Source organism: Antennarius striatus, chromosome 6 (assembly GCF_040054535.1).
Source record: "Antennarius striatus isolate MH-2024 chromosome 6, ASM4005453v1, whole genome shotgun sequence".
Lineage (NCBI taxonomy): Eukaryota > Metazoa > Chordata > Actinopteri > Lophiiformes > Antennariidae > Antennarius > Antennarius striatus.
Window position 1 is genome coordinate 23,232,729 of NC_090781.1, and position 21,091 is coordinate 23,253,819.

The following is a 21,091-nucleotide window of genomic DNA, read 5'->3' on the forward strand; positions in this document are numbered from 1 at the left end:
CAGAGATCGGTGGCGTTAGCTATAGACTGAAGACATTCACACATCTTCCTTATCCTTTCTAAAACATGGATATTTTTTTATCGCGTCTTGTACTTTCAATGTCTTTTATGGACTGCAGTATTTAAAGGCTTGGAAGTAAAATTCCCATTTTGCTACATTCCTTAATCATTTTCCGCTCTTCCTCTCATGCGCTCACTCTTGCTTGCTGTCTTTGCCCTTAACTCAGTGGGAACAAATCAAACGAATAAAATTAACTGAATTTGCTCCGATGCGTTGGCTCACAAATCGTAGGTAAAGAGCACAAACATGGAGACACAGGAAGACGGAGGAGCATCCAGATTACAATCAGTTTCCTGTTGTAGTGTTGATTTGGTTGGATGGCTCAAAGATAATCACTTTAGTGCTGTTATTTTCACAGTCTTGCACAGTGTTCGTTGCTTTGCATATCTCTCAGGAGCTCACCTTAATTATATTTCCTTCTCTGCTTCCTCTGTCTTGGTTTAATGTTCTTTTTATCTCTTTAACCTTCACGTTAATCTATTCCTTTATCATCCTTTATTTCTTCTCATCGGTAATATTTTTCCTTTATCGCCCTAATCATGCAATATCTCTTGCTTTTTTCAAATCTTTACCCCTTGTTCCTCCCCCTCTTCCCCCGTTTCCTCCCCCCCCCACCTCACCTCCATCTGTCTTCTCCCCAGGTCTCTGTCTGGACGTATTGTCGGAGGTGTGTGGTGGTTCTTCACCCTCATCATCATTTCTTCTTACACAGCCAACCTGGCTGCTTTCCTTACTGTGGAGAGGATGGTGTCACCCATAGAGAGTGCAGAGGACTTGGCCAAGCAAACAGAGATCGCCTACGGGACCTTAGACTCCGGCTCGACTAAGGAGTTCTTCAGGGTATGGACTCAACAGCTCATTTGCTTAATTATTTAGATTATTTTTACTGTTGTCAATTACGATACCAGATTTAACGCTGAAGGTATTTTTTTTCCTACTACGCTCAGGCTGTGAAGAAGCCATTAAGATTCAAACAACCTAGGGGGGGGGGGGTTCCCTGCATGCCGGTCTCGCTGTTGATACCATTAACAAGTCCACCGGCTCTGCACAAACAAACGTGTTCATAAAGAACTTCCAGTCACGCAAAGAAAGAATTTAAAAAATGAAAATTTCCACTTTGACGTGAAAACACCTCCATTTCATCCATGACTGCTTGTGGCACAACATGGAATAATGGAGTAGATGGTGGTGACATTAACACAAAATGCAGGATGCTAGGTAATTTGTGAATCCACAACATAACGAACAAACACAAACACAAAGAGAAAGAAAATAAGAGAAAGATGTCAACTGCTTCATAAAAGCCCAGTAGCAGGAATCTGCTGTGTCGTTGGCTGCAACAAGGACGAGTGACTAACGGTGTACTGATTTAAAAGAAAGCAGGCGGGAGGACAGGAATAAATCTACTACTGTCATGTGATGTTAAAATGCGAGAGGCTTAAAGTTTGAATGTGACGCTAATTTTTTAAACCATCATTACAATTGAACATTGTTTAATCAGCAATCAGACGGCTCTGAGTGCAAATCCCACCCACAGCAGGCTGTCCACAGGACCCAGATGGAGATTCATCAAACCTGACCTCAAATGAAGCTAATAAAGATTTTAGTTGGTAGTCTTATTTGCTCTGCGTTGCTCTGCTGATGTGTTTGCGATGCACCACACCTCTCACCCGTAGTCAGCTGGGATAGGTTCCAGCAGGCCCGTGATCCACAAGTTGGATAAGCAACTGAAGGCGAGATGATTACGATCATCTGATCTTCAAAAAGATGGATGGATGGATGGATCGATACTGGTCTTATTTCCTATCACAGTTTTCATATGTCAAGCCCTGTGAAGTTGGATCTGGATTTTTCTGGAATATTAATCAGATTTAGATTTGCAGAAATATAATTCCCTTCATCTCAGGATAGAGAATTATTCAAAAATAGTCCGCATCCAGATGGAGATGTAGATCACCAGTGAAATGTGAGAGTTTGTTCCGTGGGTTTTATCCTTTACCGCAAAATTCAGCACAACCTGCGTGGAACATTTTGAATGATCTTGCTTGCAGATAAAGCGAAGAGATACTGAAAGCAAGAAGGACATTTGCTCACTTGGTGGAGGTCATAATGTGAGCTCAGGAAATGTAGAACAAAAGAAGTACAAGTTGAATAAGAACGGAGATTGAGGAGTTACTGCTGGAATTTGTTACCCTTAGAATAAAAAAGACAAGGGGAAATTATAGCAGAAGGCATTGAAGTGGCACAGATGAGCCCTGTAGTAGCTTCACCTCTTTGACCTATTCACCCAAGTGGGTTGCAATTACACACACTCCCATAAACATGTGTTAACATGGACACAAAACACGGACACAAAACATATACAACGCTGATGAATATGTTTTTGTGTTTTTCTGCACACGTGCAAAAGACGCCGGCTATCATCACGAGCACCAAAGCGCCGTCACATCTTAATATTTGTTAGAGCCATTCAAGATTGTTTGTGAGCTAAAGACGTGTGCACAACAGAAAGTGTGTTTGAAAGATGTGGAGGAGGTGGGGGGTGGGGGGAGGCGGGTGTTGTAGCAGACAGTTTGTGCATCTATGATCGGCTCTGGCATCATCAACATAACGAGCGGGTTGAAATCTGTGGAGGGTGAAAAAGCAATTTACTCTCCCACAGCTGAAAGGGATTCACCACCACCATTAATTATCTGTGTGTGTGCATGTGTGTGTGTGTGTGTGTGTGTACATTTTTTGTAAGTGTGTAAGCTTGCTTGTATGCTTATTCAGCCATATATGTAAACACGTATATGTGTATGTGTGTGTGTGCATGCGTATGGATATTTAAAAAATGTTTTCTCCTGTGCGAGCGCCTGAAGGTGACTTGCAGCATCCATTTCCTCCTTCACAGCCTCACTCATTGTTCAAGAATCTGGAAAAGAGTCATGCCGTATTGTCACATATCTATCCCTTCAAGGCCAAACGCAGTCATCATTACCATCTCTCTGTCTCCGGCACCCTTTTCTCAAACACACTCAGGCGGATACAAAAGCGGAACGCACGAAGAAGAAAGCGCTTATGCTTTAGCCTGATAGAGAAATGAGGGGCTGCAAAATTGTGAAAATAAGGGATGGATGCGTAGATGGATAGATGGATGAAACATGATGGCTCAAGAATAGGTTTTCTGTTTTATCCATGCAATTAAAGAAGAGAAAAGAGAGAAGAGATGCTGGTTCCTCCAGGATGTGATCGACCTGGGATAGGTATCTTTTGGATCAAATGAACGCTATCGCTCCGGATGCTAGTTTTGGCGGCTGAGGTCATAGCTAGTTGCTCACTGAAGGACTGAGTAACATTTTATTACCAAGAGAAGAAAGAAATAAAACACTTGTGGAAGATTTCAGTCTGTCTCCTCCACTTGTTATTTTCACCCTTGAGTACACACACTTGAAAATTGTTGCACAGACACACACACACATATATTCATGGTAGAAACAATAAAATACAGCCTATTTCTGAATGCCCAAAAGATGAAAAGCTCTTCTGTGGGTGACTGGAGTCATAAGAGCCCACCTGAATGCATGCACCAGTAGAACAGTTATGAAATGGTTATAAATGTGTGTATAAACATCATTACATACCAGAGGATCAAAATGGAAGATGGACAATGCAGCCCCCCCATCAGGGGTATGAATTTACTCAAAGGCTATTGAGGTGAAAATCAGCCTCTGCAGTTCTTCATGAGAAACCGCAGCGATAAATGTATTACAGTTTAAAAAAAAAAGTTGTTAAAATAACGATCTGTGTCGTACTGCAGCTCATCGATAACTGAGCGTCGCCATGCCGACATCATGAGTTACATGCATTGTTGTCATCCTCCTCAGCGCCCATATTTACATTTACATATTTAGATTCATCTCGTTTGTCTCGGTAAGAATGAAAAGCTGGTTTGAATAATCAAGTGTGTGTTTGCTAACACTTCCATCGGTGAGATCCTATGGCCATCCAGACAGAGATGGAGAGGATGTGCTAAAAATAACTGGACATGCTCTATTCTTGTTCTGTTTTACCTGTAGGCATCACAAAGGTTTATGTTCCTGTCTGTTTCCTTTGTTACATCATTTTCTTAATTTCAGTAATGATAAAGTGGCCTGACATCTATGACATCTCTCCTCTTGGTTACCTTCTCACTGATCTGTGAAAACCATCAACTGTGAAACAGTCTGGCCTTTAAATTAAGCAAAAAAGATGTCCATCCCTTCCTGTCTAATCCTCCCATTCTCTCCCTCTCCATCTCAGAGGTCCAAAATAGCCGTATACGAGAAGATGTGGTCGTATATGAAGTCTGCCGAGCCGACTGTCTTCACCAAAACCACGGCGGAGGGCGTGGCAAGGGTCCGCAAGTCCAAGGGGAAATACGCTTTCCTCCTGGAGTCCACCATGAATGAATACACGGAGCAGCGCAAGCCTTGCGACACCATGAAAGTTGGGGGGAACCTGGACTCCAAAGGATATGGGATTGCGACCCCAAAAGGCTCACAGTTAAGGTGGGTGGAATAGTGTAACAATAGGAGGCAGTAACAACTCTGATGCTGTACTATTGCTGCTATATTCCACCTACCCTGCTGTGCCTTTTATGCTACACCCAGATTAACCTGTTACTGCTGTTAAGTGAAAATATGTCACTTAAATGGACTTCCAAATATAGAGTTAAATTTACGGTAAACTGTGGCACCAGTATAATTTATAAATTCATAATTAGAAGCTCCAAAAGAAAAGGAGCAGTTCTATATTTTCACCCAGCAGCAGCTATATATAGATAAGTTTGTTGAATATGCAGATGATGTTTTTCATCATACTTTTCTTTAACTTTTCTCAGTCTGGCCTATATTTTCTTTTCGTGTTTGTCTCTCTCTGCTATGCCTTTCTCCATGTGTTTTTCTGTTCATATAGGGCTCTTCACCTCCATTCCTTCGTCTCGTGTCCTCTCTCTCACTCACCTGTCCCTTTATGACCAAACCTCCCCCCTCCCTCCTTTCTTTCCTCTTTTTATCACTCTGTTTCTCCGCAGGGCCACCGCACAGGTAACTCTGTCCATTTTGTCTGTCGTCTCGTCTCTTTGTTCCTCTCCATTCTCAGAGGTGGTGGTCATGATGGTGATGATTATGATGATTGGTATTATTATAGGAATGATGCATAAACTGGATATGACCGCAAGGACGGGCAGAACCTCACGCTGCTGCCACACTGCATCCTGAGCCCTGAGAGGGAATTTATAGATAAACAGGAAACAAAAAGTGCCAATCAGGAAGTAGAGGGGCTTGGCCAAAGGGGGGACTAGGAACTAATTGTGATGAAGGATGTGCAAAATTGTAGCCTGTTGATTCTGCTCAAGCTACATTTTAAAAAAAAGTAATTTGACTGTTGAACTCAAATCAAGGACCTAATTAGTATTTTAATCCTTTAATGGTATACACACCTTTATTAAATCGAGCATAAGCTGGAGGAGTTGAATGAGACCGAAGTGGCTGATATTGAAAAATTCCTAATTTGTTGATTGTTGGCTTTCCTTTAGCAGACACTTGTTTATCTATCTTGTTAACTCGAGCCTACAGTAAGAGTCCCAAAAGGTTGCTCTCAGGTATGCAAATAATTCATTTCCCAGGCAGCTGTGACAGCAGTATAGAGAACTTGTCTGCTGGGGGAGAATAATTGACTAAATTCAGCACAGCCCAACCGCTTTCTCTCTCTTCTCTCCCTCCATCTCCGGCTCTGTCAGCGTTTCGGATTTGCCTTACGACAGGCAAAACACAAGCAGCGCATCAGCCTCACATCCTGTCCTATAACTTCCCTCTGTGTGTGATGCAAACAAGTCCCTCAGACCCAAGTCACTGTAGTTTATTCCTTGCCAAGGTTTATCCGTTTATGAGAGAGAAAAGTGACAGACAGCGGGTGGATGGATCCCTTTTAAGCCCCCCCGCCCTTCCCCGGAACACAATCCTGGGACCATCCACGGTTGTCTCTGGCTTCTCCCAATCAGCGGAGACCTGACTACCAGGTGCACACATGTGGCTGGGGAGTGTGCACATCAAGTGATTCTGCCTTGCCTCTCGGTGCCATAATCAAACACTCTGATTTGAATCGACAATGTTGATGAGGAGATGAATGAATGCCCTGATGATTACTGTGAATGTTTGGGAAAGTGCGCTTCCTTAAGTATAGCTAATTTTGCTCTGATTATTGATATGTGACTGTTGTTACCATGATTGACGAAGATTGTCGTGTATTTCAACTGTTTTCATCCACACCCATTGGAATGATGAGATGAGTCATGGCTTGTAGATTAGATCACCCCAGAGAACACGGACTCTCTAAATCTCTTGATTGCCGTTATTTATAGTCAAACCTTTCCTCTTGATTTTACACTTTTCTCAAATTGACAAGCTTTCAGTCCCAAGCCAGCGCTTCCTGACGCACTTGAGGTAGGAAATGAGGTAGGACTTCTAAGTAGGCAGCTGTACTGTACAGATAGAAGGGCAGGAACAGGCCAGGAAGTGACTGCAGTGACCTTTTTGTAAAGACTAGTCTGGCTGATTGCAGCATCTCGCAAACTGAATAGGTAGAGGCAAGAGAACAGAATGACAAGAAAGACATTTAAAGGTTTCTGCAAAAAGCTTAAAGTGACCAAACAAGGAGAGTCAGATTTGTCACTGGTTGATAATGGCAGGAGCAACAGGCTTGTATGGAACTAGAGTACTTTCAAGGCTTCCTTTGAAAGTATCGGCAGTGGGAGTGAGAGACTTGACCGTTAATTTAAATGTATGTGATAAACCATTATGTAACGTATCTACTGATAGTACAACGAGTTGCGTCACATACCGAGATAAAGATTTCAACCACTACTCCAGTTAACTGTGATGTGGGGAGCAAGTCAAAAAGTGAAGAGCTCTTGAAAACAAGCGGTAATTTTTATACACTTAAGATAACTACTCATGCGGAATTATTGCCACCTTGCAGGCTAACATTGGCTCCATCGTAGCCACTGCTAGATTGTAATGCAATGGATCCCTGACCCAGTGACAATCTCAATAGTACAACCCTCTGAGATTCAAGACCAGGATGTTAAATGGAAAAGTACATAAAAGGTGTACTTCGAGTGTTCTCAAATCTTATACAAAAATAATCTAACAAACCTGGGCATCGTGAAAAAACAAAACAGTGGTCTCCTTTTGTTCTGAATGTGAAAGATTCCCACGAAGCAACAGCTTTAAATTGAAATCCACTATTTGTACTGCGCTTCAAGGCAATGATCATGCCTATTTTATATGTGTTTTCAAGTCGGGCTTCAAATAGCAGCGTAATACACTAACACAATTAGTCTGAGCTCATCTCCTGCCAGTTTTAAAGGGGAAAAAAGATGCTATTTAGCCCTGTGTCCCTGCATTGGGTTTTTGGAGGTCAATCCCTTCAGGGGTGTGAGCAGGAGCCATGTAGGAAACTGGAGTCACACACTCATAACCACACATACTGGGTAGCAGACATGTAGGGAGCACCAGGAGGGGACAAGAGCACCATCAGGAGGCTGCAGAGACCTGCTTAACACACTTTATATCACTGATCTGACACTCGCCATGGAGCATCCTGCATTAATGCAGCCTGGTAAAGCAAAGTGACAGAGGGGAGATACGGTAGATCAAAGCAAGGAGCGAAACTGGAAGCTGAATTAAGTGAATGTAAGTGCAGTTTTTCTTTAAAAGTGTTTGTCAAGTAGAGAAAGAGAGAGAAAGAGAGTGTTATCTGGGGTGTATCCTCCACCACTAACCCACCTTTGTCCCTTCAGCCCTTCTGATTTTGCCCCCCCTCTGCTCCCTCTCCTCGTTTCCCTTCACGTCCTCGTCCCGGCTGTGGTCCACGTCCATCTTGTCTGTCTGTCCCTCCATCCTCTGCTCTGACCAAACTCTGTCCCTCCTCTTTTACTTAAAGAAATTCGGTCAACCTGGCCGTGCTAAAGCTCAACGAGCAGGGCCTGTTGGACAAATTGAAAAACAAGTGGTGGTATGACAAAGGAGAATGTGGCAGCGGGGGAGGGGATTCCAAGGTTAGCCCTCTCTGTCTGCCCACCCCACCACTAGGAGGACGGGGGCCGTTCACCGGCTAGGTGGCCCGCGACAGCCCCCGTCCTGGGAGTGTAACACATGCATCTGCCCTGACAAGGAAGCAGCAAACAGAGAGGGGAAAATTCAAAATCTCCAAAGTTACCCTGCGGCCACAAAAAAATGGGCACGATGTTGCATCTTTTGACATTGGTGTGTGCCTTTTCTGCATAAAAGGTTCAGAGCCAGTGACAAAGGTACAACACAAAAAGAGGAATATTGATAAAAGATGAAAAGATGATTGCAGTTAGTTGAGCTTTCCGCAAACTAAAAGAGATTTTTTTTTTCTAAAGATAAATATAATTTTTTTTATAGAATTCTTCATTTTCAGTCATGCAGGTAAATATGTAGCCTTTACAGATGAACACCTGCCAAGATAAATCAAGCATGACTCATGATGAGAAACACTCTGGCACATTTTGGTAACGCTTATGTGAGAGGAGTGTGAGGTAATGTGTGATGTGATGAATAGGTGGAATCTCACAGAGAGCAATTACTGTCAAGGCAGGGATATTTGCCCCCTAGTGGCAGCCCTGGGGAGAGGCTAGAGAACAGGAGAATGGCAAAAAGATGAACAAAAGACTATTCAACGTAGTAGCAACAGCAAATGTGTTCTTAGTTGACATGCGTTTGGGTTCATGTGTTGTTTGTGCCACTCAGGGGCCACAGGGAGGTGATCGGCGTGGAAGCAGCATTATACCTAATCTATGACTGAAATCTGTGGTCGGGTTCAAACAACAAAAGTGTTTTGGTCCAGAAAAGGGAAAGTTTTCATTAAAAAGTTATGAGAAAATAAATGAATTTTTAAAAATTTTCACTGCAACTTGCAACTGAAGATCTGTTTCTGAAGCATGGAGCGGATGAAACGGGTTTTGAAATGCTTAATGGACAAAATGAGACCCGAGTGTAATTGTAGCTCACAGATTCTTTCAGGCTCAGACTGACTCGAGGCAGAGGGGAGCATAAATAATTGATAGCAACAGAATGCAATTATGGGATAAAGTTTCTTACCTATGTCATTTGTTTGTCGCATTTCAAGCATTTTGTCGGGAGGTCAGCTTTTTATTCTAGTGCTAAAGATGCTAGACATTATAAACCCGCTACTCTTTTGTTACTTTAAGGCCCTTATCCCCTTTTTCCTCTTTATGTTTCAACAGAGTTTTAATTTGATTCTTGCAAACATTCCAGAGGAACAGACACCAAAACAAACTAATGAACTCTCTCTGCCTGACTGCCACTCCTTTTGGTTTAAAGACTTAGCCTCACAAAGGAGACGCCGCTTCTCTCACTGATGCACATCCTTTTTAGATTCAATTATCGGTAGCTTTATCCAAAACCCTGCAACACCATGGAAAATTTCTGCTTATCAGCCTCAGCCGTACTTTACAAAAACAACTTGTAAAGTACGGCTGAGGCTGATAGAAATGTTTGATAGGTATTCAAGAACCAAAGTATTGGACTAATTGTGCGTTAATTTCAATGTAATAATGGCATATTCGGAATTATCAGAAGGTTATTTAGCATTTCCTGTTTTCCTGTTGAGTTTCATTTCAGCAGGAAAATGAATGGGTGGACGTGTAAAGAGCATTTCAGGGGCTCGAACTTTTGAATCTATCACATTGGAACAGTCAGAATGAGAAGAAACAGAAGTGGAAGAAAGACTTTATATTTATTCATAAGACATCTGTCAAAAACAACCCAGAGAAAACATAATCATTTTAAATCCCAAACATGATAAGAAAAAAAGAATTCATATCTGGACAAGATTTGGTGCCAGCTCATCTTGTTGAAATGTTTTACTGTTGCAATCATCATGCTGGTGATGCTTGCAGGAAAGTCAAACCATGTCCAACTAGCTGCAAGGAGCCATCTGTTGCAGATCCTGGATATATGATCAAAATTTATTGTTTGTAAAAAAAATTGTGTGAAATCTGCAACAAAAATGATAGCGTTCCTGAAATCTGCAGCCAACCCTCCCAGTCGTAGCACAGAGCTAGCCTTGCGCTGATAGTCCTGACTTGACAGTATTTGCCTATCCAGTTGTCAGCGCAGAACTAGCCGGGGCAGCATGGGTGTGTTACCTGAAGTGACAAAGGTGGGTCCCACTCATATGTCTGTAGCTCCATGTAGATCCTCGATCCCCCCCAGCCCCTCCTCAATGAGCATACACACATGTACTCAGTGGGATCCATGCTAGGTCACTGAATCTGTATACAAAGTACCTGTCTATGTGACTGAGCTGTGCAATGCAAATGTGAAATACTCTAATAACATAAAATAACATGACCTATGATGTTATTTATGTTATTTTTACACGCAAAGAACCCCGGTAAACCTTGCAGTTTTGAAACTGAGCGAAGCAGGCGTCTTAGACAAACTGAAAAACAAATGGTGGTATGACAAGGGAGAGTGTGGACCCAAGGACTCTGGAAGTAAGGTCAGTCTCACGCTGTTGTGGCCCACAAAACGCTAGCCTGAAACTCTCATCCTGAATACGCTCCAGATTACTGCAACTACTGTTTTATCCATACCAATATTATCAATTAGCATCAAACATATTTTCTGTTACAGTGCGCCCTCGTTCTTTGCAGTTGATGCGGTTCCAGGAACCACACACAATTAACAAATTCTGCGATAGATCGACAAACTATTTATCTTATTATTTATGGTAATTTAAACACTTATGTCCCTCCCCATGCTGATACTAAAACACCTTCTGTCTGTGTTACCGTTTCCCACACTCTTATCGACTGTTTAAAGCACTTTTGTGTCTCACGGAAGTCCGAGACTCACAGAACAGAGCACACTTCCGGATGGAGTCAGCCAATAGAATGCACGTACAGTATCACGTGACTCCTCTTCTTCTTCCATGACTTTTAGGAAGGCAACTGCCTACCAAAAATCCGCAATGAGGTGAAGTCACGAGCGTAGATGCGCGAATGAGCGAGGGCGCACTGTATATGTCCACAGTTGACTGAATCTCTTACATTCCTTCTTTTTTTAACAGTGGACCACATTTACCGTAATATGCTTCATATTAGATTAAATTCTTATTCAGTTTCTGTAGCAATCTGTGGCAATCTCATTTCCATTCCAGTTATCTTAGAAATATGTTAAATTTAGCGTATCATCTGCCACTTTCATGCTGTTGTTTTGATCCCATACACTTGCCCTATTTTGGCGGTCAAAGACTCACTCACCAGAAAATGCAACTGATCTTGAGCTTTAGCATTAGCAACTTGTTAGCATTTATTAGCCTGGCCTCTGCCTTCATGCTTAATATTCATTAAGACTTCCTTAGTCTTTCCCACTTAGAAACAAGAACATGGTGACACTTTATTTTACAGGTCCAATTTTCTATTTTAGGTATTTCTTTAATTATTCATCAGAAAATATCACATTATCATGACTAAAAATGACAGAACTCTATAACAGAATACAAAACACTTGTTATTTTGGCGTCAATGGTACACTTTTTCACAAACAAACTTCCTATAAAAATGTGATGAAATTATTGACCTGCAAAACAATGTGTTCCCATATGTTTACTGGTATGCATCTACAGCCTGACTTGTATTTTCTTATATGTTCTGTTAAAAAAAAATCTGTTATATGAAGTGCAGAACAGGTCATTAAATAGGAACATTCTTGCACTATTTTAATTTAAATATTTAGCAGCTATTTGTTTAGACTAGTGGAGTATTTAAATTTGATTGGTACTGTTCAGACTTAGATTACAGCCTGTTTTGTGATTGTTTTAGTCTTCTATTCATTTAAATCAAAAGTTGATTGAAGCTGCTTTAAGACATAACAGTCATAGACATGTAGAATGTGTTTGTACTGTGCTACAAGTGTGTATTAATATGCAGCAGTTGTTATGGTGATGTTTTTTTTTCTTTGACAAATCTCTATTTCTGTCTGATCTCCTGTTTCTTATTTTCTATCTGCTTTACCCTTCACTTCTTTTTCCATAAATACTTCCTACTTTCTTTCTCCTCTTCCTAATTTTTTTTCTCTTACATTACCTATTGATCATTCTCACCTTTTACCAATCTGTCAAATTTTGGCCCCAACTTCTCAATCCTCCATCATCATCATCATCATCATCATCATCATCATCATCATCATTATCATCATCATCATTATGTTTCCCATTGTTACCTTCCTTTACCATCAACACCTTCTCCTGTAACCGTTCCCCTCATTTACCATCACCCTAACACCTCGCCGTCCTCGCTTCTCCCCTCTTTGCATCCTTCCCTCTTCTCCAAACCCCCCCCCCCCCTCCCAGGATAAGTCATCCCAGGCTCTGAGCCTTTCCAATGTGGCCGGGGTCTTCTACATCCTAGTGGGCGGCCTGGGCCTAGCCATGCTGGTGGCCCTGGTCGAGTTCTGCTACAAGTCACGGGCCGAAGCCAAGCGCATGAAGGTGGACCTTAGCCCCCCCCACTGCCCCAGCCCCTCCCCCAGCACCCAGAATCTAGCCACTTATAGGGAGGGGTACAACGTGTACGGCTCCGAGGGGGTCAAGATATAGGGGTAGGATTTAGAGGCTCCCATTAGGTGGGGAAATGGTGGTTTTATCATGGTGGTGCTGTAGATTACTGTATTGTCGATGTAGCGGCTGACGGCAGCCCCCTGCTACTGTGTTGTTCTTCATGTGGTGATCAGAGCAGTCAAGCATTGTGGAACCAATATAGCTACTTTATCTTTTTTTATTTATTGGCTTAATGTTTTCTTGGATATTTGGACCTTAAATTTGTTTTTGTCTTGTTTTTCATTCTTTATCATTCAACTCCCCCACTGGCAATGTTGGGGCTAGATTTTTCTGACAACAGCTTTGGTTCCATCGTCTTTGGCTGCAGATGATGATGATCATGGTGATGATGATGATAATGATGATGGTGATGATAATGATGGTGATGATGATGGTGATGATGATGATGATGATGATGATGCTCTTGGCTGATGACCTGACGAGGCACCTGCATTGTTATTTCAGCTAACAGTTAATAAAATAATGATGGCGCAGGGGTGCACAACTCCATCTTCAGGGACCAGCATTAAACATATATTTATACACTTCATAGAAATGCAAATAGAACTCAATTTTCAAGTGATATTATTATCAATAAATTTAACAGTTATTGTCTACAGGATTTATTGCCCCTTCGGTCCAATTATCAATATTTCAAAACTACAAAATTGATTTTAGAAGCACAGCAAATAGAGAAGATGATACTACAGTCAGTAACATTGCATTTTTGCTTAAAAAATGATTTGAATAGTTTAAAAAATTGTCAAAAAATTGTCAAAATAAATGAATTCAGATTAATCAATACATCAAATAATCGTTTTAACATGACTGTCACCTTAACCGTTTTAGTAAGGATCAGCAGAGCAGAGCTTTCCTGAAAAGTCTTTGTGGCTAAACCATTTTAAGTTCTATAAGCGCTCTAAATTTATTCCCTTAGAGGAATATCTGTGGTGTTCCTCATTAAAATCTGTGCCTGCTCCAAGCTACAAATTAATTAGCTAATGTGCGGATGCCAATTATCACTGCTTTGGATCTGACTGAAACTTTTCCTTCCATAATGTGATGGATATTCTAAGAAGACATTTTAGACACAACTTAAAGCTGTTTTTATATCAATGTATGTCCACATTAAATGTGATAACCAGATGAATAATTAAACTGCTGTGTCACAAAGACTGGTGCACGGACATGTGACATAACGTGACGAGCCTTTTGAAGCCAGCTCACACTGAGCCAATTCAAACCAGTTTAAGGTGAGACGGAGGCTTTCTCACAGCTTGAGCAAAGTCTCAATTATTAGCTTGAAGTACTGATTTAATCTCCATCGTTCAGGTTCCATTTATAAGAGAAGCTTGATCTTTGAGTGGAACATTGAAGTAACAGGATGATTATTATAGCTGGCAGGAGTTTATAATTGCTTTTATGTGTCATCTACAGATATTAGTCAAGCTGGAAATGTCAAGTTTTTTTTTTCACCTCAATAACTCCTCCTGATTACTAGCTGTTCATAATAACCTATCAATCATTATTTTGCTAAGCCTATAAGTCTAATATAGCTGGTAGCTACTATATCCAGCACAGCAGCTAATCAGAATAGCAGTGGCTGTTTTATTTCTGTTATTCTGATGACATTTATCTAACAGATCTTTATTTATCAGCAATTTAATTTACCAGCAACAAACTAAGATATAAAAGTGTTCTGCTGAAGCGTCAGCTGTAAACCGGAGTTGTGCACCCCTTTTATCGAGACACTGACTTATTCCAGGCCCGACAACTGAAGAAAAACATCCCAGTTACTTACAGCGTTAATGCAAAGGAATAATTGATGAAGCAAACACTTCACTAGAGAGGCTATTTAATGATGTTACTGTAAATGCATGACTCAACTTTATGGGTGTTAAACAGCAATTAAGTGAAAAAGAAAACAGTGGATTTTGATTTGATGATTTGCTTTAAAAAAAACAAAACTTTAATATACATGAATTGTTGTTGTTTTTTTCTGTGGTTTCGTGATCAGATTATAATACTCTTCAGCATCAACACCCTCAGTTCAAGCAGAAGGACACACAAAAGATTGGCTGTTAGCAGAGTGGTTCTTTTAAAGCAGTCCGTCTCAGGATTTCTTTAACTTTTAATTGAGCTGTCCATCAGCCTGACAGCGCTCATTAAAACAAGGGAGGAGGGAGCTTCCGTCTACACCTCCACCAAACGCACTTGGCTGTGTGTGATAACTGTTTTAAATGCCTACTATCAGATATCATCTGCTGCTCTTAAAAGCGGCTTTTATGCATCGTGTGAAGGCTTTTAGTTTAAACATCAAAAGTATATTTGGGCTGTGAGAAAGCTGAGGTGTTTTCTTACCTGTCAGCATCACAGAGTAGCCCGTCTGTGTGAAGTGTCACCATACTCTGAGCTGTAAAGCCAGTCAATCCCTCTCTATAAATCTGATCCCCTGAAAGAAAAATCACTCCTTCGTGTTTTCCTTTTGTCTTTTCCAAAATCCTCACCTGAATTGCTCGGATTAGAGAATCCCAGAACCCTGAAATGCATGGCCATCTATGAAATGCAGATGTCTACAACACAAATCCTCCAGTCTTCTGTGTACATGTTTGTTGATCGTTGCCTGCAATTGCATTCACTTCTTGTTATCGTAGCATTTTGCACAGTTGTGTTAACCTTTTGGTGAGATTTGAATCTGTGACTTTGGGTGCATTCACACCATTTCTGGTGTAATTCTTGAAATGTCGAGTAATTATTTTGTTGAGGAAAATTTGATCAGAATTTGATACCAACAAAATAATTGTATATAAGAGTGCTAATTTTATTTTACTGTCCAATAACATTTTTCCAAAAACGCAGGTTTAGAGGCTGTAAACCTGAAATGACTTGACTAATGATTACTTATGAAGTGTAGATTTTAGGAGCAGATTGATCCTTAGAGCTCAACACACTCCAACTTATGCAGAATCAATACCAGAAAAATTAGGGAAACAGATTGTGCTACAAGTAGACAAAAATATTTAAAAAAATAGTTCAGATCCTACGTTGGGTTATAACATGGTATTAACAAAAGATCTAGCATAAAAAGAGTGAAACTTTCACCGTATTTTGCTCCCAGGTGTGTGATTGCACCCACAGCCCTCTGGCATTGTGTATTCAGTGTGTGTAGAAGCACATGCATGTGTGTGTTATTGGTGCATGTGTGTATATCAAAATTTCTGTATCTTTACAGCGTTGTTGTTTTTTTTTCTACAGTTTCTGCTCCCAAGGTGATTTTTTGTCAAACTAAATCTCCACTCTGCCACTTCCACCCTCTTCTCCATCTCTCCTCCCATCAGCTGTCTTTTTCTGAAGCCATGCGGAACAAGGCCCGTCTCTCCATCACAGGAAGTGTGGGGGAGAATGGCCGCGTCTTGACGCCAGACTGCCCCAAAGCCGTGCATGCCGGCCACGCTTCCCTCCGACACCCTGGCCTTGCTGTGGTCTCCTCCGGACTGCCCTGAAAACCAAAAACACCTTCTGTGCCTTAACGACACGCAAACATACAGCCATCGACACACGCACACATGTGCTTACATACAATCACGCATAACCCATGCACACATGTAATTACAGATACTCAAATGCAAATACTCAGCTACAGAGACACTGAACACACTTTTAGACACTGCACATCGTCATGTTCACGTTCCTGCTGCCATTGACTTTATTCTAACAAGGGAAAAGTGAAACACAACTGTGGCGCGGAGAAAACAAACAAAAGATAACTATGACTGTCACACTTGCCTGCAGCATTCAATTCTTTTTTTCTAATTTTTTTTAAATTTTTTTAATTTGTTTTATTTTCGGAGGATCCTGATATCAAGAATTCCAACAGGAACCAGCACAGACTTACTACATGAATTGAACTACGAGCTGTGAACACAACTACGACACTGATCGTGATAAAGATCACGATCACGGCTGTCAGTTAAAAAAAAAAGAAAGAAAGAGAAAGACAACTAAACAACTCTGTTCCTGTTCTGCTGTCACTGGACAATGTTGGCCAAAAGGCCACACCCCTTGACGACGCCTTACTAAGACTATAAACATCATTTTCATCATCCGCATCAGCATCAGCATCACCTCCATCATCATCTTAACTTGCCTGCAAAGACTGAGTGCCAGGTATTATCACCCACAGAAGACCAGAAAACTGTAATCCTGAACGTTCGGACAGTGCAAACCTGCTACTTTGCCATGGACTGTTCAAAGTGAATGAAAAATGCTTTCTTACCACAGATACGGAATCCTTTCTGGTCCACAGACCAGCGAGATAATCAGCCAATATAGAACAGAATCAACCTCTAAACACACACGTGTGTGTCTGATCTCGACCACAGAATTCACAGGGGTTTGAAAACAGCAGCAATTAACTATGAAATCTTTCATCAACAGCATCATCATGATAGTAGAAATGCTAAAAAACAGCAAAGAGATGATTTACCAGGTGGTAAAGGCAAGTGTATATTCAGTGATGGAAAGAAAAATAAAACACATGGGCAGATCTCATATGGCTACCAAACAAAACACTTCTCAACTTGAACACTGGGATCTAATCAAAGATTGCGAAATAAACGATGGAGGAACTGAGAAATAAAAATGTGGTGTTTTATACATTTTAGATAAAACCGTTCAATTGCAGAAACAAATTCAGCCTCCGTGTCCTCTTCAATTATTAATCCACATAACCAGGCGGTGGAAGAGGCAAATCAAAGATTATTATTCCCATCACGTCCCCCCCCGGCAGTGGGGTGAGCGGAGGATAAAACCGTGTTCTACGGGTTATAATGACGTTGAGGATTACTGGTGTGTGTGTGTGCTTCATTTGAGTCAAACTATAAAGATCTACGAGTCCAGTTTCGACTCTAATGGGCGGTTTGGTCGTCATTCGAGATCCTCCGTCTTTTTTTCAGTAGCCGGGTTAAAAAAAAAAAAGGTGTCAGAAAGCTTGCTTTTTAAAAACTGTTGTAAATAACGTAGCAAAACAGAACTCACTCTTTTGTAATCATCTTAAATAACAATTCATTGCAATAATGAGTATAAAAGAAAATGCCACTACTTGTTATTAAGAATTTTTTAAAAATAAATCTACATATTATATATATAAGACAAATGAATATATAAATATATATATATATCTATACATCTATAGAGAGCTATAGAAAACATTGATCACAGATAGTCGGAGGCTATGGCATACATTATGTTATATGGCCGTTTTGTTTTTGGGGTTCTTTTTTTATATTTTGGGAATATTAATATGCCACAGTCTATGTGTGTCCTACTCAACACTGAATGTCCATCTGGCACTCACACAGACAAATGTAGAAACACACACACACACACACACACTACACACATTGTTGCATACACAGGAGCCGCTCAGGGTGATCACTCCAGCACCATGAGAGGTTCAGATGATTTTTATTTCTACCTGTCTGTCTGGTTTATGAGTAATTATTCATCATTTTTCATTGCCCAACAGTGTTTTTACTCCAACATCTTCTATCTGTGGGCTACAAAGGCCCCTAAAACATCACATAGATGCTAATATTCAACAATGAAGTCCATACAATGGGAACACTTTTTAGCAGGCCTCTAGAGAAGATGGGCTGCTGAGGTGAAACAATGCTGTCTGACATTTTGAGAGTGTAGCATTTGTGTTTTTATACTGCCTCAGTACTTTCAGTTGCTTGTTCTCTCACCAGATGTGAGTTTCCCCACGGATTGGGAGTCTAGTATGATTTCAAAATGAAGAAGGTTTTGCTTTTGATTTTTTTTTTTTTTTTTTGCATTTCATTCGATCCCTTGTTCCAGTAAACAGGTCTAGAAATTTTCAAAAAAATGTTTAAATACCATGGAGCAGCCTGTCGGACACATCCAGCTGTCCTACAGGAGAGGAAAAATGCATTTATCTCAATATCTAAAAAGAAAAAAGGACTCAATATTTTTGTGGATCCTACATGCTAAGTCAAGTTAGCATTCTGCTTGTGGTACTTGTAGTACTTTCTCTTGTTTTGTCTTCCTCTTAATGGGATTAGAGATGAAGTGAGAAGTCTAGACACCCATTGACAATCTGACTTTCTTTACCCTTTAACATTTCGTACCTTTTACATCATAACTGTTGAAATGTTTGTAGTATTAAAAAAAAAAACAACTTCCACTTCTTTGTTGAACTCAGACACTGAAATGCATCGAATGTATTCGAGTCAAACTGGTCATTAATGTTAAATGATTTGTCAAACAAGGATCCTCTTTATGGTTGAAGCAAACAAGACGAACTGGCGCCAAACTCTTCCTTCTAACCGCCAACGGATCAGCGAAGCGACGCTGCAGCAATCCAGCATGAATAAGAGGAAATACAGTTTTTCTACACTGGAGCACATCCACACCCACCCCCAGGCAGTTACACTACAAAAACCTTGTGTTGATTTCTTTGCCACCTCCAGCGCATACAGTTCCATACAAGGACAGCATAAAAGCCGACTGCTGGCCTGTCAACACCCTGGCTATAACGGCGACTCATTCATCCTTTGTTTCTGTCTTTCCATCTGGTTTCTTTTTCTAGTAAAACATCAATGCTGAACCTGCTCTCACTGCGTGGTTATTTATCCACACATTGTGATCATGCACCTCATCTGCAGACATCAGAGAGGTGGTGTAATTTACCATACAGGATCATTATTTCAGTGCAGTTTGCAGAGTATGCCAGGGCTACAAACTTAGGCGTCTCAATGTGATGCCATGTAACGTGGACGTCAACTAAAGCAAACACCTCTATGACTAAGTCTTATTGACCTGTTTAGAGACCTACACCTGCATGGAAATATCAATCCACCTCCCCTGTTGTCTGTGTGATGCATTTCTTTTTAATAACACAGTTTCTTTACAAACCATGCAGCATTGTAGGTGTAGCAAATTTTGTATTAAGGATTAAATGCCTGAGTTATAAAATTGACAGGGCAAAAGAAATACTCCAGAAACAAAATGTTCTGCATCTGTAAAAACTGAGATAGTAAATGAAAAAATTCTGAAAATGTCTAAAAGATCATTTCATCTGTAAAAGTTCCTAAATCTAATGTAATTAACTACAAAAAAGAACTTTAAATCCATAGAAAATTAGTAAAAATTGTGTATTTAAGATTAAATATTAAATCAATTTATTAATCCCCAAAAGGAAATTATTTGTCCACTCTAGCGTTAGTCTATGTTGTTAATCACATGAATAGTCTATATGTGTACAGGCCAGTGACCTCAGGAGGTGAACTGTCACCTCTCCACTGCCAGTTCACTCTCAGAAATCTTTTGATATAAATAATATTAAATAAGAACCACAGGAGAGATGGTGGCTTTGGTGACAAATTTTAAATTATATAAATTGCGTCATATAGTGTATTTATGTCACGTTGCTCTGCAGTGCTGGGGTGTGGCAGGAGGCGGGACCAAACTTGCGGGCAGAGGCTCTTCTCCACACCTGTGCCTCATCTCCACACCTGTGCCTCATCTCCACACCTGTGCCTCATTAGGCTGAGGCTTTATAAGCCAGCTTCTCCTTGTCTTCACAGCGAGATTGATTTCTATCCTTCCCACTTTTGAAGTTTGTTGGACTTTTTAAGATTTAGTACGTCTCCTGGATTTTGCTTGTGTGATTACGACTGTGAATGAGAACTTGTCCTGTAGTGTTCTGCATGTGGGTCCCAACCGCTCCCCTAAGAAAATCCCTTTCAGGGTTTTTAACTTACAACATGGCTAGGCTGAAGGGGTTAACCACAGCAGAGTTCATGTGTGTGTGTTCTTTGGAGGTCTATCTTGGGATGGTGACCAGCGGGTAAAGAGTTAAACCCCCTTTTCATTTGGGCTCGTCTTCAGTCTGTGTGGACCTAACACACCCAATGCAGTGCTATCACTGACAAGCATTTGCCATTATTTCCAATCTCACACTCTTTTAAGACTCAGTCACACACACACACACACACACACACACACACACACATGCTATTAGGAGTTATTACTGACAAGTGTTTCCCATTTACTCGCAATGTAAGTTAAAAAAAACATTTTGTGGTGGTTCTGACACCCTTTTAACCTTGCATCCTACGCGCGCGCACACACACACACACACACACACACACACACACACACACACACTAATGGCTGCAGAAACACAGCCGCCTTTTTAACTTTTAATATTCATTAGCTCATTTTATCTCCTCTTTCTCAATCTGTCTTTCCATTCCCCTGCTCTGCGTCATCCCTCATTCCCTCCTCGTTTCTCCTCTGCTCTCATTCTATATTCTTCTGGACATTCTATATTTCC

The 21,091-nt window shown here is 40.8% G+C and overlaps 1 protein-coding gene across 1 annotated transcript in view; it reads left to right on the forward strand.

The window, feature by feature from the left end:
* The window catches only part of gria4a (glutamate receptor, ionotropic, AMPA 4a), an 82,681-nt gene extending 64,932 nt beyond the window's left edge, over positions 1-17,749 (forward strand). The window contains exons 14-18 of the mRNA XM_068316788.1: positions 702-900; positions 4,342-4,589; positions 8,026-8,140; positions 12,487-12,624; positions 16,071-17,749. Of these exons, the coding sequence (XP_068172889.1) occupies positions 702-900; positions 4,342-4,589; positions 8,026-8,140; positions 12,487-12,624; positions 16,071-16,235 (865 nt within the window). The 3' untranslated portion in view covers positions 16,236-17,749. The remainder of the gene's footprint in view (positions 1-701; positions 901-4,341; positions 4,590-8,025; positions 8,141-12,486; positions 12,625-16,070) is intronic.
* The last annotated feature ends 3,342 nt before the right edge of the window (positions 17,750-21,091 follow it).